The 24,516-nt window shown below is 42.1% G+C and overlaps 1 protein-coding gene across 2 annotated transcripts in view; it reads left to right on the top strand.

The window, feature by feature from the left end:
- Positions 1 to 24,516, top strand: part of LOC109906504 (phospholipid-transporting ATPase ABCA1) — a 226,621-nt gene that overhangs the window by 122,659 nt on the left and 79,446 nt on the right. For both annotated transcript variants that reach the window (XM_031792012.1, XM_020504223.2), the window contains exons 30-32: positions 3,415 to 3,542; positions 10,154 to 10,255; positions 11,392 to 11,581. In XM_031792012.1, coding sequence (XP_031647872.1) covers positions 3,415 to 3,542; positions 10,154 to 10,255; positions 11,392 to 11,581 — 420 coding nt within the window. The remainder of the gene's footprint in view (positions 1 to 3,414; positions 3,543 to 10,153; positions 10,256 to 11,391; positions 11,582 to 24,516) is intronic.

Here is a 24,516-nt window from a genome sequence, read left to right as displayed (position 1 = left end):
GCTCTGTTGCGTTAGCGAGGGGAGGTGTGTGTGTGTGTGTGTGTGTGTGTGTGTGTGTGTGTGTGTGTGTGTGTGTGTGTGTGTGGAGTGTTAGTGATTCCCAAAATGCACCCTATTCCCGATATATTGCCATATGTTTCATTTTGAGCTCTAGTGGAAAAAGTTGTTCCCTACGAAATATTGGGATGCAGACTGTTTCAGGGCTACTCTCCTCCCTCCTTCCTCCTCTCTTCTCCCCCATTCATGTCACTTGCAGGACTGACAAAAGGGCCTGACCATCATGTAAACACCTCCCATTGTCAGCTGATTGTGAAGAGCATCTCTTCAAGCAGAGCCGGTGGGGAATTCAAAAGAGATGATGGTGTGAGACTCAAAGGGAAGTGATTTATGGGGACGAAAGTCAGGTGGATGGACGCTCGTGGAGGTGGTGGGGAGGCGAGCTCATTGGTTGTGTCGGGTGAGCGAAGTTGACTGAATCGAAGCTCGGCGTGTGTACATGGGATTGAATGCGATGCCTTTTGGGAAAGCTACTTGTGGCAGGAAGTATCGTGCTTGATTCAAAATGGGGGGGGGGGGGGGTGAATCAAGCCCCTCATAAGAATTCAACTATGTTGTTGCAGTGCACCCCAAGAGATGCTGGCCATTCCCAAGAGTGAATGTGTAATTTGAACAAAGCCGATAGTTTGCGGCAAAGTGAAGTGAAGTGATATCTAGTGACACTTTTGTGTGTTATGCCAGACAATTGGTATTAACATTGCACTTGAGGAACAATCGTCTTAAAAAAAAAAAAAACATTGAATGCGGGAAACCAGACCCATGACTCAGCATATGTTGTAATTTTTAGCTCATATCACTTGGACAGTTTCATTGAAATGTGAATTATGTCATGTCAATGTCAGGGCATCATACTCACAGGGAAATGAAAGGACAGTCTTGTTTTTGTAGACTCTTACGACATTGACCTTCCAGTCTCTTTGTTCTACCGTTTCGCTATTATCCTGTGGTTTACTCGGATAATTAAAGTTAATTGATGGTCTGAGCTGCTCTTTGACTTCTCAGATATGTAACCAATGGCAACAAAGTTACACCCTTAAACTTGGCCCCTGAAGTAGCTTTCTGTGGTGTTCTGAAATGTCTCATCAATTTCTTCTTATTAGTCATCAAATTAGCCTGCGTATTGCAGTGAGTCTCTGTTATTAGCACTTGTGAATTAGTCTAATTTATTATCGCGAGTCATTGTTATTTCCTGTCAATTAAGCCTTTAATGGCCACCATCGTACAGTATATACTGTAGCATCACCTTGACAACCCAGGTCAGATACATAATATGGAGAGTGCAATACATATTACTTACGTTGTTCTACATTGATTCCACACCGGTCTGGATTGAGACCAAGGTGTCATGATTATGATGATTATCAAAATCACTGTTGATGGAATAGAATTAAATAGAACACTATAGGAATATCATATACTGTACAGTACCAGTCAAAAGTTTGAACACCTACTCCTTAATTTCTATATTTTTACTATTTTCTACATTGTATGATGATAGTTTAAACATCAAAACTATGAAATAACACATATGGAATCATGTAGTTACCAAAAATGTGTTAAGAAAATCTAAATATATTTGATAGTTGATATTCTTCAAAGTAGCCATCCTTTGCCTTGATGACAGCTTTGCACTTTTTGATTCACAAAAACAAATGTATTATGCCAACAAGCCAGTCTGCCCTCAAATGAAATGCCATTTTACAGTGAATCACAAAACACAATATTTGTGTTTTGTTGTTTGTATTGTACCCATTTAGAAAGATCAGACTCGTTGTTTCACCAAACTTGAGTGTGTGCTGCTAAACTCAGTCTATAGAGTGCATTGACATTGTGAACGTAATGACTTTTCTCCATTGTTTGCGGGGTGTTTGCAGAAGAACTACTACAAGCTGCCACACACAATTACAGTCAGAGTGTGTGTTCTGTTGTCCTCCATCTTACATATTGTCTCATTAAGCCGCTTTTCAGTAAACGCGGACTATTTCTTCTCCGGTGCCTGCATTTACATAGAACTCATTTACATAGCATTTTTCCAATGTATTGTACTGTTTGAATGGGTTCCGGGTTCCGGCAATTGCAGCATGCAATTAATCAAGTTGAGCAAACATCTCTCTTCAGTGGAGTACCTAGCGGTACAAGTGATTAAAGAGCATTCTGTCTTTGACTTTTAGTCAGCTCCGAGAACGGAAATGAAAAGGGAACATTTCCACGAGGGAGAGAAAGGGAGGAAATTGTGGCAGTGAGCTTCGATGGTGGAAAAGAGAATAAAGAGAAGTGGGTGACGATTGATGATGTTTGAAAGTGTTTAATAAAACTCCTTACACATGCATGGCAGCCATAACAAGTTCACGGTGAGCATAATAAAAGGTTTTGGTCTCATGTCTTATTACTTGCATCCCTATCATTGTGGAGTGTAACAGAGATCGGGTGGGGGTTGGGGCTGATGATGGGGGTAGGATGATGTAACTACTGTAGCGGTAGATATTTTGAATTACTCTCCCCACCCATCTCTTCCACAACTACGCAAGCAGGCACACACAGGCACTGGCACGGACGCACACGCCACACGCACACACATACACACATGCAAGCACTGTTAATAGATTTGTGGCAATAATACAGTGCATTCGGAAAGTATTCAGACCCCTTTTTTCACATTTTGTTACGTTACAGCTTTAAAAAAAATACAAAATTTAACAAACAATGTAACGTAACAAAATGTGGAAAAAGTCAAGGGGTCTGAAAACTTTCTGAATGCACTGTACTTCATTTGAATGATGCTTATTCAGTGCAGTGCAGTACACATTTCCAATCTGAGTGAGAGCACATGACAAGTGAAAAGACAAATTATCACTCCCAGCATTTACTAATTGGATTGTGCAATAATACTGATGCAGGCTGAGGGAGCCTCGGTCATACACATGAAACATCCCTCCTCTAGTTCTATGGGGAATATGCTCTGTTCATTTGGTTGGCTGGTGAAAGTGGTGCCGTAACACACACTATTAGTTTAGATATCCCCCTATTAGATGAGATTAACTTAATAACAGAGCATACTGTACTATAACGGTACACTGTATGCAAGACTTGCATGTAGCGCCTGTCACATGATGACATGAATGACAGACCAGCCATGACACTGTCCTAACATGGAAAATATCCAACTTTTGTTAGTATCATTACAGAGTTATGTGGACAGTCCGTTATTGTCATGAACTCATATGGCAAGCATTGTGTCAGCCTCGTGTTGAGACGGTGTCACAAAAGTGTATTGACAGGATAGGATACCTAAAATAGGCAATGCGCAAAGAAGCGCCCATTTGCAGCTGATTCTGATATCATATCTATGTCACACAGGTGATTCTGCCTGCTGTCTTCGTCTGCCTGTCTCTCATCTTCTCCGTCATCGTCCCGCCTTTTGCGGAGTACCCCAACCTGGAGTTGCAGCCTTGGATGTATGGACTGCCCCAAACGACATTCTACAGGTGAGCCACTGAAACGTCATGCTCTCAGATGAACATGTTGATATTTGTATTGAATATGTATAAATGTAACGAACGCAGCGGGGTAACCTGACCGGGACAGGTATAAAATCATTCTTAAAATATGTAAAGTAGTTCTACTGTACTGTTATGAACAAAGAGCATACTGTTAATGTGAATGCAGAAACCACATACTGTAGCTGATACTGCAGATCGCTTCTAGTTCCAATATTTGGAGGGAATAATTGTTTTGATTACTTTCCCCTAAATCAGGCACTCCATTAATTCCAGGTCTGGTCTCTAAGTGTGTATGCTTCAGCCAACTCTTCTGACTATCGCTGTCATATCAACCCCATACTGTATGTCATCATGACATTGATTGTCAGAGAAGTTGTCTGTAGCACATAAAGGTCTAGTACCTGGCTAGTCCTTTCCTTCCATGGTTGAGTCTGCAATGGCATACTAAATAATGAATCTTACTCTGTGCCCCAAATAGCACCCTATTCACAATATAAGGCACTACTTTCTTTCTTTTTTTACCAGAAAAGGTCCTGGTCTAAAGTAGTGCACTCCATAGGGAATAGGGTGCCATACGGGACATACGCACTTTCTTTTCTAACATCAAATCACAATTTATTTGTTACATGCTTCGTAAACTAACAGTGAAATGCTCACATACTGGTCCTTTCCAACAATGCAGAGAGAAAAATATAGAAAAATAATAACAGGGGGCGGCAGGGTAGCCTAGTGGTTAGAGCATTGGACTAGTAACCGAAAGGTTGCAAGTTCAAATCCCCGAGCTGACAAGGTACAAAATCTGTCGTTCTGCCCCTGAACAGGCAGTTAACCCACGGTTCCTAGGCCGTCATTGAAAATAAGAATTTGTTCTTAACTGACTTGCCTGGTTAAATAAAGGTTAAAAAAAACATGAGGAAAAAAACATGAGGAATAAATACATAATGAGGAACGATAACTTGACTATATACACGGGGTACCAGTACCGAGTCAATGTGCAGGGGTACGAGGTAATTGAGGTAGTACAGCACATAGAGTACCAGTCAAAAGTTTGGTCACACCTACTCATTCAAGGGTTTGTCTTCATTTGTACTATTTTCTACATTTTAGAATAATAGAGAAGACATCAAAACTATGAAATAGCACATATAGAATCATGCAGTAACCAAAAAAGTGTGAAACAAATAAAAAATATATTTTATATTTGAGATTCTTCAAAGTAGCCACCCTTTGTCTTGATGACAGCTTTGCACACTCTTGACATTCTCTCAACCAGCTTCATGAGGTTGCCACCTGGAATGCATTTCAATTAACACGTGTGCATTGATAAAAGTATATTTCTGTAATTTCTTCCGTTTGAGCCCATCGGTTGTATTCTGACAAGGTAGAGGTGCTATACAGAAGATAGCCCTATTTGGTAAAATAACTAAGTCCATATTATGGCAAGAACAGTTCAAATAAGCAAAGAGAAACAACAGTCCATCATTACTTGAAGATATGAAGGTCAGTCAATACGGGACATTTCAAGAACTTGTTTCTTCAAGTGCAGTCGCAAAAACCATCAAGCGCTATGATGAAACTGGCTATCATGAGGACCAACACAGGAAAGGAAGACCCAGAATTACCTCTGCTGCAGAGGATAAGTTTATTAGAGATACCAGCCTCAGAAATTGCAGACCAAATAAATGCTTCACTGAGTTCAAGTAACAGACACATCTCAACATCAACTGTTCCTAGGAGACTGCGTGAAACAGACCTTCATGGTTGAATTGCTGGTTTCCAACTGCCGTGTCTTTGTGTGACGCAGAGTAGGTGAACGGATGAGCTCCGCATGTGTTGTTCCCACCATGAAGCACTGACCTTAACCCAATTGAGATGGTTAGGGATGAGTTTGACCGCAGAATGAAAAAAAAGCAGCCAATAAGTGCTCAGCATACAGTAGGGCAAAAAAAGTATTTAGTCAGCCACCAATTGTGCAAATTCTCCCACTTAAAAAGATGAGAGAGGCCTGTAATTTTCATCATAGGTACACTTCAACTATGACAGACAAAATCAGGAAAATAAAATCCAGAAAATCACATTGTAGGATTTTTTATGAATTTATTTGCAAATTATGGTGGAAAATAAGTATTTGGTCAATAACAAAAGTTTATCTCAATACTTTGTTATATACCCTTTGTTGACAAATGTTTTCTGTAAGTCTTCACAAGGTTTTCACACACTGTTGCTGGTATTTTGGCCCATTCCTCCATGCAGATCTCCTCTAGAGCAGTGATGTTTTGGGGCTGTTGCTGGGCAACACGGACTTTCAACTCCCTCCAAAGATTTTCTATGGGGTTGAGATCTGGAAACTGGCTAGGGCCACTCCAGGACCTTGAAATGCTTCTTACGAAGCCACTCCTTTGTTGCCCGGGTGGTGTGTTTGGGATCATTGTCATGCTGAAAGACCCAACCATGTTTCATCTTCAATACCCTTGCTGATGGAAGGAGGTTTTCACTCAAAATCTCATGATACAGGGCCTCATTCATTCTTTCCTGTACACGGATCAGTCGTCCTGGTCCCTTTGCAGAAAAACAGCCCCAAAGCATAATGTTTCCACCCCCATGCTTCACAGTAGGTATGGTGTTCTTTGGATGCAACTCAGCATTCTTTGTCCTCCAAACACAACGAGTTGAGTTTTTACCAAGAATATCTATTTTGGTTTCATCTGACCATATGACATTCTCCCAATCTTCTTCTGGATCATCCAAATGCTCTCTAGCAAACTTCAGACGGGCCTGGACATGTACTGGCTTAAGCAGGGGGACACGTCTGGCACTGCAGGATTTGAGTCCCTGGCGGCGTAGTGTGTTACTGATGGTAGGCTTTGTTACTTTGGTCCCAGCTCTCTGCAGGTCATTCACTAGGTCCCCCCGTGTGGTTCTGGGATTTTTGCTCACCGTTCTTGTGATCATTTTCACCCCACGGGGTGAGATCTTGTGTGGAGCCCCAGATCGAGTGAGATTATCAGTGGTCTTGTATGTCTTCCATTTCCTAATAATTGCTCCCACAGTTGATTTCTTCAAACCAAGCTGCTTACCTATTGCAGAATCAGTCTTCCCAGCCTGGTGCAGGTCTACAATTTTGTTTCTGGTGTCCTTTGACAGCTCTTTGGTCTTGGCCATAGTGGAGTTTGGAGTGTGACTGTTTGAGGTCGTGGACAGGTGTCTTTTATACTGATAACAAGTTCAAACAGGTGCCATTAATACAGGTAACGAGTGGAGGACAGAGGAGCCTCTTAAAGAAGAAGTTACAGGTCTGTGAGAGTCAGAAATCTTGCTTGTTTGTAGGTGACCAAATACTTATTTTCCACCATAATTTGCAAATAAATTCATTAACAATCCTACAATGTAAATTTCTGGATTTTGTTTTCTCATTTTGTCTGTCATAGTTGAAGTGTACCTAGATGTCTCTCATCTTTTTAAGTGGGAGAACTTGCACAATTGGTGGCTGACTAAATACTTTTTTGCCCCACTGTATGTGGAAACTCCTTCGAGACTGTTGGAAAAGCATTCCAGGTGAAGCTGGTTGAGAGAATGCCAAGAGTGTGCAAAGCTGTCATCAAGGCAAAGAGTGGCTACTTTGAAGAATCTCAAATATTAAATATATTTTGAAATGTTTAACACTTTTTTGTGTTGATTCCATATGTGTCCTATTATGGACAACATATACATTCTATACATAACATATCGACAAGCCTGTTGTAAAACTTACAGTAACACAGATGTCTTCTGTGAAAGTTCACCATCTGTACATTTTCTTTGAGAACTTATTGTTCTGCGTTTCGGGGTTTGCTTTCAAAATACATCCCGAAAAACGTTGAAATAATGTGAAAAACATGTTGAATATTTCATGGAGTTGCCGATAATGTATCCAACCGCTGCAGTGACGATGAATCTTATTGGATTCCCTGCTCCCGCTCATTGATATTCTATTGAGGTTTGCTTATTTTATCCAGGTGAGATCATTGCATTGTAATAGATTGATCCCATTGGACAGTTTAAAGGCCAAATGCAGCCATTTTTATAGCAATATCAAATCATTTCTGGGTAACAATTAAGTACGTTGCTGTAATAGTGTTCCATTAAAATGGGCAAAAAATTGCTTTTTATCTTAAAGGAAGAATTTTTTTAGGAGTGTCTGGGAGTGGTCTGAGTGGGGAGTTGAAAACTGAAAACGAGCTGTTATTAGCATCTATAAACCAATTAACCACATGGTGATGTCAACATGGACAGCCGAAACACGCCCCCATGCAAACCTGCTGATTAGATTGTACTTTCAACCAGCAAATATCAGGAATAACACTGATCAAACTTGTTCACACTTTTACAATATTAGTTTCATCAGGTGTTTTACAATATGATACAAAAAATATGGGAAAAACAGATTTTGGACTGCACTGGGCTTTTAAACAGACAATATCAGGCTCTAGCATGTTGCTATGGAAATCACAGGTCGAGCTTCACCTTCTTCGTCAAAGATAGACTAAAGGCAGTGAGTTTTAACTGCAAGTGTTACGCCACATTAAATATGCAGAACTCATCAGAACGACCAGAATCTAGCCTGGTTATGTGTCACATCATTAGCAAGCTGAAGTTCTTTCTCTTCTCTGACATTCTCTGTGGTCAATTACTGCATATTGTCTTCTCCCCTGAATAATTTTAAGACACTTCCCTTTGTGAAGTCTTAAGCTGGAAAGCCATACCAGGCTGAGACAGAGAAGGTATGCATAATTCATACAAGCTCAATTAGTCAATGTCAACCAAACGTGCCTGGGAAATGTGGCAAAAAAAATACAGATTCAAATGCAGGCTAAAAAGATTGGTTTCAAAAAGAAGTTGTCCTGATACTAAATTCATATGAATAGTTATCGTCATACATTGATGACACTATTAGATTCAAACACAATTGTCCCATTGACAAAATTGTCTTAGGACTTCATACCTATAACATGTAATATCCATACAATGCTGAGGAAGTAACCATTTTTATTTTACACTCAAGGAAACGCATCACATTTCCTTCCGGGAACATTAAGCCTATTTTATTTCCCAAATTAGTATTTCAACACTCAGATCTGCATTGTATCTAAATAGACTATTACCTCTAGGATTTTCCCTTTTTGTAGATATATCTAAGATTCAACCTAAGATTAGTTCCAGTGTGTCTCTGCTCGTTTTGATCCCCCAATAGTCTTGTTACTTTGAATAAGTGTGCTTCCCAAATGGCATCCTATTCCCTTTAATGTGCACTGCTTTTTACCGGTGCCCTACAGGCCCTGGTCAAAACTAGTACAATATATCGGGAATAGGGTGCCATTTGGGAAGCAGACCCAGCTATTGTTAATGTTAAAACAGATGGCTGAGCAAAATCCATTTTTACAATCAGCCACTTCGATTGGACTCCTCGCTTATGGTGGCGGAAATTATAGGTTGACCTTCATGAGAGATAAATGAGCCTATGAACATTGTATTAATCCCATTGGCCAGCAGTGACTACAGCTGGACCCTAGCCATGATCTTTATAAAACGCTGTTTTCACAGCGCCAAGGTACACTCGAGACAAAGAGCAGAGATTGTGTATACATTGATTGTAGCGGTCTGTTTTTCTTCCAGGCACATATATACAATAGCGTGCTCTGATGCACACACACACAAACTCACACACGCAAGCATGCAGGCGTGTGCACACTCTCTCTCTCACACACACACACACACACACACACACACACACACACACACACACACACACACACACACACACACACACACACACACACACACACACAGAGTTTATGTTATGTTGACATGTGCTCTATTCAGTCAGAATGCCAAGAGCTTTTCTCACCCATGCGTGCTCAGTGGTGTGTATTCATTTGGAAATGTAATGTTCTCAACAAAATTCCAGGGCCATACAACGATTCTTCAGTCATCCTTTATTAAACTAAATCTGGTTCCATGTTAGCTGGGCATCATGCACTACTTTAAATCCAAAAGCACAAAAAAACACTCCTGTTGGTCTCATTTCCTTTTGGCCAATTTCTCTATCTAGAGATGGATACATTATACCCATTCTCTTCATCTTTGTTGATTCCGTGGGCCATGCCCTCAGTGAACTAATCAATGCTAAAGCGTGCTTGATCACCCCCGGTTACAGTATCTGGTCCAGTAATTGAAACTCCCAAAGTTCCACCAGGATAAACAGTTGGTCAGGTCATGATCCAAGTGCTTTGAGCCTGAACTTCTGCCTAACATTCAGCCACAATGCTAAATTTGTTTTTCAGTCAATGGCAGCCGCACCACTTGGTTTCCTATTAGTCTAAAGGATGTGGTTGGAGGAATGTAGAAATTGCAGTTTGCACCTTTCAAAATGTTCTGTTTCCACATTCTCTGAATACGTGCACAGTCTGTTTGTTATTGTGAGGACTGGGGATGTTTTGTAAATCCAAGATGGTGGGCAATTAAATGATTAGACGATCACCTTGGATTATGTCGATAACTAGACCCGCCTGTAAGGGATAGTGTTGGAGTCTAGCTAACAAGGTCCAATTTCATTACAGCAATGATGGACCGCCAAATAACACCGAGGTTGCTCGGGTGGCGGACTCTTTGGTGAATAATCCTGGGTTTGGGACTCGCTGCATGGCCAACAACCCGATACCGTAAGTATGACCAGCGGCCATTTTAACACACCTGTCCCTCAATCCACAGATTATTACTACATTTGTTTTGTTTGCAGTGTTTCTCCTGTTTCAAATGTTCTTGCACAGCATTACAATAGCTACATTGTCCAGGAAGTACAAGAGGCTTCTAAACAGCTTCTATCCCTAAGTCATAAGACTCCTGAACATTCGAAAGGATTGGATACCTTCTGATTTTCTTGGTGTCAATGTTCCCACATTGTTTTCTTGTCTGTCATTCCTTCAGATCTCCTCAAGTGCATTTTTGGTGGGGGCCAAGGGTCGATTTGAAATTGGGCAAACATCTCCCCCATTGGCACATTGTTCACCTCAATAAGTCAATAAACATGTTGTTTTGACCAAATCTAAAGCTGAGGCTGGTTGCTTTGGAATTGGGTCGACATATGGCCCATTGGCATGTTTTTATAAAAAGGGTGTTTTGACTGAATCTGAAGTTGAATATCTCATGGAGGATAATTCTTTGAGAGACAAAGTTCAGTTTTAATCGTACATGTTCTAACACAAAATCCATGCGGTAAAGTAAATCATTGATTTAATCCAACCATGGAATAAGATTCTTCAAATATTAATTGCATACGACTGAAGGCATTTAGAATGTATCGTATAAGACATGAATAAACATAATACATTATTCACGGCTTCATTCTAACTTATATACCATTTATTTTATATTCATTTGTTCTGGGGTTCCCAGAGGTGAATGATGTTTGTATTGTGTAGATTTGCCTTGTTTTATCTCCTCTCTGTCAAGCCTGATCAGGTTCAACATGCTTTATCAAGCTGTTCTGCTTCCCTAATTCTTCAGCTGCTTATTGAAACATGCTACATTACCTCCATGTTTTAGATAAGGAGACTTGTATGCTGTAGCTGTGTTGTTAACATGATTTATTATCTATTTTTAGCTTGACCTAAACAGGTATTGTATGAGAATGGCATGTCTTTCTGAGGATAACTGCTGAGAATTCCTCTGCCGAAGTACCATTTTTCCTATTCGGGTGTGTTCTTTATTGAATTATGCTGGTTTCCTATGAAGCTTAGCAAATGGATTCTCATGTTTCATCATCATTATCATAGTTGTTTTTCCCCCTTTTCTCCAGAAATCTCCCATGTGTCCCGAATGATTCTAAGTGGTTCACTCCCACAGTGGATCCCTCTATCAGCAACATCTTCGTCAACGGAAACTGGAGCATGGCCAACCCTTCCCCTAACTGCCAGTGCAGCACTCCTCAAAAGACCACCATGTTGCCAGATTGCCCACCTGGAGCCGGTGGGCTGCCTCCCCCTCAGGTTAGTCCACAATCTGGCAACCCCAGGTCTTCCTGTAACATAACGATTTACAATTGTGTGCTGATCTGGCAACCTGCGTTGGACCTGAAGTCTTATGTTAGCTCCCCGAAAGAATGCCTAAGCTTTAGCTCTGCCAGCTCAAGAGGGCAGGCTTCCAACCCCAGACAAATTGGTGCAGTGAGGAGGAGCTCAAAGGGGTGTGAGGTGTAACATAGTTGGTTCAGTGTGTTATGTCTCTAGTGTCCTGCAATGGCAATGCAGGGGTTTGAAACTGAAGGTATCTTGCCCTCAGATGTTTCTGTTCAAGGTAACCCTCTTTCTAGGGGTAATACTGATTGAATGCTCTGTCTCCCCATTGTAATATATACACCTTACCAATCAATCAATTTAATCCAACATTATGATCATTAACCATAGTTACTATGTATATTACAAGGGTCAACAAGAGTATTCATATCCAACACAATATATGCCCGTACGGGAACATGTATCCAGTGAGTTTGGACATTGCTTTATCACATCAATGTTACTGTTGTCTCATGTCTTCCACAATAGCATTATGGCTGGTCTTAAGACAAAAATGTATGTTGAGATCATGCGTCTCATCACTCTTTTTTTGGCAACCCGTGAACTCTGACCTCTCTTAGACCAACTCTTGGAGAGCAGGTACGGTTAGCACTGAGCTTGCTGATGTCCACCCCCCCCCCCCCCCCCCTATAATGTCCAAGACCTGAGCTTTGTCTGTCACCTGGAACTCAATGGCAATGTTTTATAAGTTATTACCCTATCAACATACATGGCCAATGTTCCTGAGCTGACCCCTGGATTCTTAATCCTGGCTGGGATCGATGGGAGGTCCTCATGGTCACCGGGATGGGGGCTCTTTCCCCCTAGAACCATTACATGGCCTAAATGGATTGCTCCAAACATACACTGTAAAACCGGATAAGTTCTGGGGAAACTGATTACCCCAAAAAAATTCAGTTAGGGAACTTAAATAACTGAAGTTAGCAGTACTTCCTTTGTATGAGTAATACAAATGTTGTTTTTTGAGTAAGGTATACTTACATTTTTTTATGTAAATCAATTTAGTTATTTAAAATTTCTCTCTTCATAAAAAACACTAATTCAATTAAATCAACATGGTGAAGTGAACTCAACAATCTTCTTAAGTCATAGTCACTTAAGTATATAGCTGCAGTCAGTGTCGGTCAGTGAGGGATGACTGTCATTCATATTCCATTCACACAGCTCAATGTAACATCAACAGGCTTAGGCTACTTCATGATACTCACATTTTTCCTATACCCATCATGAGGTTACTACAACCTAGCCTATGAATTAAAGTTTTCAACACAGGTTGAGATAAAAACCTTTTTAATCAAGGTGACAGACAGTGACACATTCAATACTGCCTTGCACACTCTTGCCTGCATCTAGCTGATCTAGCGTGTAATCATTAGTCCAACAGTTGCAAACGAGAGTTTCAATGATCAAAAGCAGGTTTGTATATCCCTGCTTTGTTCCGTTTTTCAATAGAATCGGTACAATGAATACACACCTGATCACACGCAAACACAGTTCACTTTCATAGCAGCCCCATACAAACAGCATGATCATTTTGCTCATTGAATATTTCCTTCTCGCATCTACGCACTGTCCTCCTCTCCCCTTTTCCTACGCTTATGTGCTTCAGTGCACAACACATCAGCTGTCTGTGACCATGGGAAAAACCTTCCCAAGCCAAACCTTCATATCATAACCGCTACACACAGCCTACATGGTTGTCACCATATTAACTAACACCATAGTCAACATAGCTACTATAACTAACGCATTAGTAAACTCACTACAATCATGCAGTCAGCAAGCAGTTTAGCAGTTACACCTACAGGCAATTAATTAATAAAACCAAAAGCTTACCTTGACTTGGAAGAGTTCCAGACTTGGATAGCCATAGCCAGCTAGCTAACATAGCATCCCTCTCTGTTTGGGCTGGGTGTTTGAGTAGGCTAAACTAGCTTGCTGCATTCCCTAGCTACTGTAAGTGAAAGTGGAAAAAAATACAACAAAATATAGCTAGCTCTCGTTCTCTCTCACTCGCTTTTGCGTCTCTTTTAAATTTAAAGAAATGAATTTGTTCAAAACTGTTAAACTATTGTCTTTCTCATTGAATTAACTACTCACCACATTTTGTGCACTGCAGTGTAGAAAGAGAATTACTAGAATGGACAAAGCTCCTCAGACCATTTCAATTTGACTGGATAGACGGAAGCAGTCATCGTGTGGGTTATTGGTCCACTTAATATGGCCACCGGTCCACTCAATCACAGAACATTGACTTGAAGGGGAAATGCCTTTCCATGGCTCCAATATCTTGAATGGTAATGAAAAAGCTAGACATTGATGGACAGGTGCATTCTAACTTTTATTGGAAATGGCTTTTGGTGTTTACACAAGGTTTGTTCTCTGCCAGTGCATTATGGGTTATTATTTGAGGTATGTGAGATGAGAGTCTGAGTGTGCCAAGTGATCTTGGAAACAAATCTATCATAAAGATGGTAGATTATAGTCCATTACAGGACCAGAGGGAAATGTCTATGTATACATAATGCTTTTTGTTACATTCTAGGGTGGTTCATGCTTGGCTCATTGACAGTCATTCATGTCTTGACATGAGCTGTTTCTGTTCTGCTGGGTTTCAGGAAACCAAAAAATGTTCTCAGAAAATATGTTCCGCTCCTGCAAAAGGTTTAATTGCAATGACAAAAAGTTAAAGAGAATGAATGTACCCCTGAATAATGAACTCATGATCTAAATCAATCCCGGATATAGGGCACGCAAAAAGTTATAATAATGTATAAAGTTTTGGCACAAATGATCAAAAGCACTGAAAGTCAGTATACAGTACCCAGTGGTTTGATTAACTGATTATTTTCCTTTTTTTCTTGGTGTCTTGGCAACATGTAAATAGAAAGTCAATATCCCACATTTACACACAAAAACTAAAACCAGTCCTTTGAGTCGTGCTTTTCAAAACACAAACATATACGAATCCCAGTTCTCTAGATGGAGAAGTCATGACATTCACTGTTTTGATTCTGGAGGCTTTGTATTGACAGCCACATCATTTTCTTCCCTCAGACAGAAATACCACCTGTCTATTTTGTCAATCAACTCCTGGTTTGATGTGCCTGTCCAAATCCCTGCTGGGAGATATCTGTGGACACTCCTTGAGACTGAGGACAAACACATTACTGGTGAGGAGGCGTGAGGTTGATTTGATAGGTTATCGACAGAGTTAGTCACCCGCCTGAATGGTACATTCAACAGTTGATCAAAGATCAAAATAGGGTGATAAATCAAATACAGTGGATGTATAAATTTACATTATTGTCAGAGAAGATGTAAGGAGTGACACTTTATGCCTGCAGTGCTATGCAAAGGTGTGATGCCTTTTGACATGTATTTGCAGACATAGTTTTTTTATCTTGCACAGACAGTTTGTGAAAAGTTCCTCTGTTTTTCACCCTTCTTTCCCCCCTCCTGTTCTTAGAGGAACTTCAATGTCTAAGAGGCGGATATAGTACTGACACAGTTTCCAAACAAATATCCAAAAGCACAGTCTGATAAATCTGAAATCATTTGGTTCTGTGGCGCTTGTGAAGGAGATGACAGTTTTTTTCTGTTTGGCGTCATGTTCTAAAGTACAGATGTAGAATCTTAATGTGATCACCCTGTGGCACGAGATTTAAGATTTAAAAAGGCTTCTGATGTTTGTCATTTCCACCTTTACATTTCAGACTTGATTTTCCCTTGTATCAAATGTATCAACTCCTACAAAAATATCCATTAATTATAATCCACATAATAATTGACATTTTGTCATGCTGCAGGATTATTTTCCTGCTGTAGCAAACTGGCTCAAATTAAAACCCTACATCTGTATCGCATAAACTTGGAATGAATATTTAGATGTTTGACTGTAAAGCCTTTGAATATTTTTCTGAGATTGCTAATTGGGATGTTTGACAAAATCTTGGCAAAGAGGAACTCTTATATATATACACACACACACACACACACACACACACACACACACACACACACACACACACACACACACACACACACACACACACACACACACACACACACACACACACACAGACAGTCGGACAGAGACAGACAGTCGGACAGAGACAGACAGTCGGACAGAGACAGACAGTCGGACAGAGACAGACAGTCGGACAGAGACAGACAGACAGACAGACAGACAGACAATCGGACGGAGACAGGGAGACAATCGGACGGAGACAGGGAGACAATCGGACGGAGACAGACAGACAGACAGGGAGACAATCGGACGGAGACAGACAGACAATCGGACGGAGACAGGGAGACAATCGGACGGAGACAGGGAGACAATCGGACGGAGACAGGGAGACAATCGGACGGAGACAGGGAGACAATCGGACGGAGACGGACAGTCGGACGGAGATGGACAGTCGGACGGAGACGGACGGAGATGGACAGTCGGACAGAGACGGACGGAGACAGTCGGACGGAGACAGTCGGACGGATGGAGACAGTCAGACGGACGGAGACAGACAGACAGACAGACAGATAGACAGATACATGAGAGAGGCTGGAAGTAGCACATAGTAGGTCACAGAGCAGGGCCCCTGAAGCAGGTTAGAGGTTAAATGCCAGTAGGTGGCACCTGAGATTCTGAAATTAGCAACCCAACCTGCCCAACCTGTGTGTTTGTGCGTGTGTGTGTGTGAATGCCAATGCGTATGCATGCATGTGTGTTAGTGTGAACACATTTGTGTGGGCTCAGTCCTCTCAGACAGACAGTAAGAGGCCCTTGAAAGCCAATGACTTCCCCTAACCGGAGCCCATGCTGTTTGGTGAAAATACCCTTTTTAAAGACGCACGGCTCATCCCCAGTCCTCATCTCTTCCCCCATCCTTCCGTCCTACCAAGAGCTCATTTATAGCTATCACAAGACTATCACAAGACGTCCGCCCTTGACGGATATATAATGCCTCGTTGTGCTTGTGCGAGCCTCACAGTGTACCCCCCACATCCTGTGACAAAGCAGGGCCTATTTGAAGTGGTGGTTGGAAAACGGTATTATGGGATATGGATTGTTGTCGGACAAAAGGAATACCCTTTGTGTGGCCTTTCTTATTCTGACACACGGATCTCAACGAGGTTGTCAAGGTGTCTCATTAAAACGTGCTGTTGGATGCATTACACAAGTCTCTCTCTCTCCTTCTCCATCGTTTTCCGTCCCTTCTTTAAGATCACTGTATTTTGATTGTGTCTCTTTCTGCCACTCTTCCCTTCACATGGTGGTGTTCAAACACAAGCATTCAATGGCATTTGGGGAATTTGTGGAATACATTGGATGATGTTGGACCATATAATCCATGCCTTTAATGAGCATGGAACATTAATACCACTGAGGAACAAGTCAGAAGGATGAATGTTACATTTCCTACCGGCAAGACATGAGAATGTCTACTTCATACAGTATTTTACCCTCATGTCTTGTACATCATTCTGAAGGAAGATAACATTCCACGCCATCTGCCCTTGTGAGTTCAGAGGAATAAGCTATACTACTCTTCAGATTTGGGAGACGGCGGTACAGACATGAAACATATAAAGATAGATGCACTTGTCACGGGATGAATCCCACCCTTGCGCGCACACACACACACACATACACACACACACTACACACACTCAGGCACTGAACATATACAGTCGTGGCCAAAAGTTTTGAGAATGACACAAATATTAGTTTTCACCAAGTCTGCTGCCTCAGTTTGTATGATGGCAATTTGCATATACTCCAGAATGTTATGAAGAGTGATCAATTAATTGCAAAGTCCCTCGTTGCCATGCAAATGAACTGAATCCCCAAAAAACATATTCCACTGCATTTCAGCCCTGACACAAAAGGACCAGCTGACATGTCAGTGGTTCTCTCGTTAACACAGGTGTGAGTGTTGACAAGGACAAGGTTGCAGATCACTCTGTCATGCTGATTGAGTTCGAATAACAGACTGGAAGCTTCAAAAGGAGGGGTGGTACTTGTAATCATTGTTCTTCCTCTGTCAAACATGGTTACCTGCAAGGAGACACATGCTGTCATCATGGCTTTGCACAAGAAGGGCTTCACAGGTAAGGATATTGCTGCCAGTAAGATTGCACCTAAATCAACCATTTATCAAATCATCAAGAACTTGTTGTGAAGAAGGCTTCAGGGCACCCAAGAAAGCCCAGCAAGCGCCAGGACTGCCCCCTAAAGTTGATTCAGCTGTAGGACTTTTGGAGGATGGCCTGGTGTCAAGAAGGGCAGCAAAGAAGCCACTTCTCTTCAGGAAAAACATCAGGGACAGACTGATATTCTGCAAAAGGTACAGGGATTGGACTGCTGAGGACAGGGGTAAAGTCCTTTTCTCTGATGAATCCCCTTTCCGATTGTTTGGTGCATCTGGAAAAAAGCTTGTCCAGAGAAGACAAGGTGAGCGCTACCATCAGTCCTGTGTCATGCCAACAGTAAAGCATCCTGAGGCCATTCATGTGTGGGGTTGTTTCTCAGCCAAGGGAGTGGGCTCACTCACAATTTTGCCTAAGAACACAGCCATGAATAAAGAATGGAACCAACACATCCAGCAACTTCTCCCAACCATCCAGGAACAGTTTGGCTGACAATGCCTTTTCTAGCATGATGGAGCACCTTGCCATAAGGCAAAAGATTCATCACTAAGTGGCTCGGGGAACAAAATAACAATATTTTGGGTCCATGGCCAGGAAACTCCCCAAACCTTAATCCCATTGAGAACTTGTGGTCAATCCTCAAGGCGGGTGGACAAACAAAACCCCACAAATTCTGATAAACTCCAAGCATTGATTATGCAAGAATGGGCTGCCATCAGTCAGGATGTGTCCGAGAAGTTCATCAAATCAAATTGTATTTGTCACATACACATGGTTAGCAGATGTTAATGCGAGTGTAGCAATTCTTGTGCTTCTAGTTCCGACAATGCAGTAATGACCAACGAGTAATTTAACCTAACAATTCCACAACTACTACCTTATACACACAAGTGTAAAGGAATGAAGAATATGTACATAAAAATATATGAATGAGTGATGGTACAGAGCGGCATAGGCAAGATGCAGTAGATGGTATCGGGTACAGTATATACATATGAGATGAGTAATGTAAGGTATGTAAACATTATATAAAGTGGCATAGTTTAAAGTGACTAGTGATACATTTATTACATCCAATGTTTTATTATTAGTGGTTAGAGATTGAGTCAGTATGTTGGCAGCAGCCACTCAATGTTAGTGATGGCTGTTTAACAGTCTTGATGGCCTTGAGATAGAAGCTGTTTTTCAGTCTCTCAGTCTCTGCTTTGATGCACATGTACTGACCTCACCTTCTGGATGATAGTGGGGTGAACAGGCAGTGGCTCGGGTTGTTGTTGTCCTTGATGATCTTTATGGCCTTCCTGTGACATCGGGTGGTGTAGGAGTCCTGGAGGGCAGGTAGTTTGCCCCCGGTGATGCGTTGTGCAGACCTCACTACCCTCTGGAGAGCCTTACAGTTGTGGGCGGAGCACTTGCCGTACCAGGCGGTGATACAGCCCGACAGGATGCTCTCGATTGTGCATCTGTAAAGGTTTGTGAGTGCTTTTGGTGACAAGCCGGATTTCTTCAGCCTCTTGAGGTCGAACAGGCGCTGCTGCGCCTTCTTCACCACGCTGTCTAGTGTGGGTTTTCAGTTTTCTGTGATGTGTACGCTGAGGAACTTAAAACTCTCCACTACTGTCCCGTCAATGTGGATAGGGGGGTGCTCCTTCTGCTGTTTCCCAAAGTCCACGATCATCTGCTTTGTTTTGTTGACGTTGAGTGTGAGGTTATTTTCCTGACACCACACTCCGAGGGCCCTCACCTCCTCCATGTAGGCTGTCTCGTCGTTGTTGGTAATCAAGCCTACCACTGTAGTGTCGTCTGCAAACTTGATGATTGAGTTGGAGGGGTGCATGGCCACGCAGTCGTGGGTGAACAAGGAGTATAGGAGAGGGCTGAGAACGCACCCTTGTGGGGCCCCAGTGTTGAGGATCAGCGGGGTGGAGATGTTACCTACCCTCACCACCTGGGGGCGGCCCGTCAGGAAGTCCAGTACCCAGTTGCACAGGACGGGGTTGAGACCCAGGTTCTCGAGCTTGATGACGAGTTTGGAGGGTACTATGGTGTTATGTGCTGAGCTGTAGTTCATGAACAGCATTCTCACATAGGTATTCCTCTTGTCCAGATGGGTTAGCGCAGTGTGGTTGCGATTGCGTCGTCTGTGGACCTATTGGGGCGGTAAGCAAATTGGAGTGGGTCTTGGGTGTCAGGTAGGGTGGAATGGTCCTTGACTAGTCTCTCAAAGCACTTCATGATGACGGAAGTGAGTGCTACGGGGCGGTAGTTGTTTAGCTCAGTTACCTTGGCTTTCTTGGGAACAGGAACAATGGTGGCCCTCTTGAAGCATGTGGGAACAGCAGACTGGGATAAGGATTAATTGAATATGTCCGTAAACACACCAGCCAGCTGGTCTGCGCATGCTCTGAGGTCGTGGCTGGGGATGACGTCTGGGCCTGCAGCCTTGCGAGGGTTAACACGTTTAAATGTTTTACTCACATCGGCTGCAGTGAAGGAGAGTCCGCAGGTTTTGGTAGCGGGCTGTGTCAGTGGCACTGTATTGTCCTGAAAGAGAGTTATTTAGTCTGTCTGGGAGCAAGACATCCTGGTCCGCAACGGGGCTGGTTTTCTTTTTGTAATCCGTGATTGACTGTAGACCCTGCCACATACCTCTTGAATTGCGACTCTACTTGGTCTCTATACTGACACTTAGCTTGTTTGATTGCCTTGTGGAGGGAATAGCTACACTGTTTGTATTCGGTCATGTTTCTGGTCACCTTGCCCTGATTAAAAGCAGTGGTTCGCGCTTTCAGTTTCGCGCTTTCAGTTTCACGCTGCCATCAATCCACAGTTTCTGGTTTGGGAATGTTTTAATAGTTGCTGTGGATACGACATCGCCGATGCACTTGCTAATAAACTCGCTCACCGAAGGGAGGGGGAGGGCCTTATATGTGTCGCGGAAGTTACAATAACAATAGAATAACAATGAATAACAATGAAAACAATGATTATCAGCCCTGGTTGCACAATCGATATGCTGATAGAATTGTTTTCAGATTAGCCTTGTTAAAATCCTCAGCTACAATGAATGCAGCCTCAGGATATGTGGTTTTCAGTTTACATAGAGTCAAATGAAGTTCGTTCAGGGCCATCGATGTGTCTGCTTGGGGGGGAATATATATGCGGCTGTGATTATAATCGAAGAGAATTCTCTTGGTAGATAATGCGGTCGACATTTGATTGTGAGGAATTCTAAGTCTGGGGAACAGAAGGACTTGAGATCCTGTATGTTGTTATGATCACACCACTTCTCGTTAATCATAAGGCATACCCCCCCACCCTTCTTACCAGAAAGATGCTTGTTTCTGTCGGTGCGATGCGTGAAGAAACCAGCTGGCTGTACCGACTCCGATAGCGTGTCTCGAGTGAGCCATGTTTCCGTGAAGCAAAGAACGTTACAGTCTCTTGTGTCTCTCTGGAATGCTACCCTTGCTCGGATTTCATCTATCTTGTTGTCAAGAGACTGGACATTGGCGAGTAGTATGCTCGGGAGCGGTGCGCGATGTGCCCGTCTCCTGAGCCTGACCAGAAGGGTGCTTCATCTGCCCCTTTTACGGCGTCGTTGTTTTGGTTCGCCGGCTGCGATCCGATCCATTGTCCTGGGTGGTGGGCAAAACAGAGGATCCGCTTCGGGGAAAGTCGTATTCCTGATCGTCATGATGGTGAGTTGACGTTGCTCTTATATCCAACAGTTCCTCCCGACTGTATGTAATAAAACCTAAGATTACCTGGGGTACCAATGTAAGAAATAACTGCATAGTTTCCTAGGAACGCGAAGCGAGGCGGCCATCTCTGTCGGCACAGGAGATTGACAGCATGCCGGGGCGGATTGCAGAGGTCTTGAAAATGAAGAGTCAGCACTGCAAATATTGACTCTTTGCATCAACTTCATGTGATTGTGAATAAAAGCCTTTGACACTTGTGAAATGCTTGTAATTATACTTCAGCATTCCATAGTATCATCTGACAAAAATATCTAAAGACACTGAAGCAGCACACTTTATGAAAATTAATATTGGTGTCATTCTCAAAACTTTTGGCCACGACTGTATACGCACACACACACACACACACACACACACACACACACACACACACACACACACACACACACACACACACACACACACACACACACACACACACACACACACACACACACACACACACACACACACACACACACACACCAAATCAGTGTTAATTTATCAAACAATGAATGCTATAGATCTTACCTGTGTGCCGTAGTCTTGAATTGGGGTGGGGGGGGGGGGGGTTAAATTGATTTGTATCTCAGGCTGACCCACCTACGGAAACCCAGAACATACAGAGAATATATTCCCTTTAAAGTGGATTTATTTTCTTTTATCCCTGCTATCCTCCCAATATGCCCTTGAAAACTGCAGAAATGAAAGGAAGCGAGAATAAAACAGGCCCTCACAGACACAGTAGCGAGTGTGAAATTGTTGTTTCCATGGAAATGGCATGCGACGGTAGGTCTTATCACCAAATCTCAGGTATTGACTCTCATTGGCGATATTTAACCTTCACAGATGAAAAGGCCTCCATTCATGCAAAGGAATTGATAAAGCTGCCGTGCTCTGGGTATTACAATTGATGTCTTTATCATCAGGAGACCACTCTAACTACAGCCTGTTTGCAAATGATTCTCCTCAGCTACCGCTGCATAGCCTTGCCGCCATTATCTTTCAAATAAATCATTGAAGTTGTGCATATTTTCTTCATTCACCACCTTTGTGAGTAGAGGTGGGTGCTCCTGAAAATGCTTATATCCCAATTCAATTAAATATGCTTTAGGAAGCCTTCAAAAACAACCCTTAATATAGTGACAATAATATATGCCATACAGTTATGTGTGCACACATTTTACATATGGGTGGTCCTTGGAATCAAAACCACTAGACAATCCCTTGCAAACACTATTTTGAATGACTGAAGCACAGTTAGTGCACAAAACATTAGGACAACCAGAGACATTGAAAACTAGGCATTAAAACTTCCATTGCTACTGATGTACTCCTGTTTTCTAATTGGCCAGGGGTACAAATTGGACAAGTTTAAGAACAACCCTCCCTGTTTCAAATAACTTTTTTGTCTTTTTTTCTTCCGGGACTTGTCCTGACATGGTAATGCATTGTCATTATATTGTGCATCAACATGACCAATTCCCATTGTATTACCTGAACAATATGAATCAGAGTTCAGCTTATTGGGAACGGAACCCCTCATTGACCAGCCGAAGCCACTCTATGATGTAAAAACATCTGAAAATAAGCAACACAATGTATTTGCAAGTCCTGCAACCTGGATTCAAGCAGAGAGAACAAACAATTTGGGTTGGCCACATCTTTGCTTCAAGAGATTACTGTTGATGTTTTATTTTGGCTTTTACCCCCAAGATCCATTTTAGTGTTAAATGACCTGTCCGTACCGGTTCGTTCAACAAGGAAAGGCGTCTTGGAAAACAAAAGTGAAAAGGTTGTGAGGTCACGAGATGAGGCAGATGGTGGAATGAGGCCCAGTAATTTGTTTTCGTTTTTTTGGGAGTAAAACCAGGCTCTGCCGCTGATAGTATATCTACAGTGTTGACTTGTAAAGATGGAAATGTCTCTCGCAAACACAGGGAAAAGACCCCAGCAGCTTATGTTTGTGTTATTTTGAACATAGCCTTATGTCGGATGTTGATCCACCCAGCAAGGGGAGGTGTTGTCAATAGATTTTCTTCAAACCAATATCTGTTGTGCGAGCGAAGGTACTCAAAACATGCAAGTATGCACACACACATATCCACTTGCTGCTGCAAGTATACCAACATTCCTTGCCATTTCCAGCCAACAAGATTACATTTTAGTCGCAATCCATCACTTTAGTTCCCTGTATTTACAAATAGCCAGTGGCGATTTTAGCATGTAAATCTTGGTGGTGCAAAAAAATGTTTATGTGGGATGCATGCCAGCAAAGCAACTACACTAAACAATACATGAATTACACTATAACGGTCCCAACAGCAGTCCCAACACCTGACCACTGCTACACCTGGCTATCAGCGGAGCCTTGTCTGGCAGCAAAACAGTTCATTCAGCCTCATTTACTGCCTTTAAAAAAAACATAGCTGACATGGCTGACTTGCTTAAACAAATGTAGTTTATACTGTCAATTGAGATGTACAAACCATGGAATAAGGGGACAACAAGCAGATACAAGGCAATCTGGAATTTCCAATAAGACATTAATGAGGAAGCTTGGACAGATGTAGTCAAAAGTTCAGCACTTTTGAAATTTACAGCAACAAAATTCAGAACATGGGCCGTTCTTACAGTGTTCTTGATGTACACCAAGTCAGAACGTGGAATAAATAAAGGGGGCATATTAGCAGACAATGAAAGCTCTTAACGTTACAATATTCAATGATTACATTTCTCAAAAACAGGTTATAGGCTACATGTGCACCACCAAGTCAGAACAGTTGGCAAAATCAAGAGGTGAAAATAGACCAAATTATTAGGGTGGGGCACATGGACTACTAACAGCTTTCTACACAACATACACTTAGTATTACTTTATTAGCTACAGTATACATATCTCCTTGGCATATTACATAATGCATGCAGCAGCAAACAAGACATTTTTGGACTCAC

The sequence above is a fragment of the Oncorhynchus kisutch genome, linkage group LG16 (genome assembly GCF_002021735.2).
Source record: "Oncorhynchus kisutch isolate 150728-3 linkage group LG16, Okis_V2, whole genome shotgun sequence".
Classification (NCBI taxonomy): domain Eukaryota; kingdom Metazoa; phylum Chordata; class Actinopteri; order Salmoniformes; family Salmonidae; genus Oncorhynchus; species Oncorhynchus kisutch.
The sequence above is the reverse complement of the archived record's forward strand: the minus strand, read 5'-3'. Positions and strand labels throughout refer to the sequence as shown.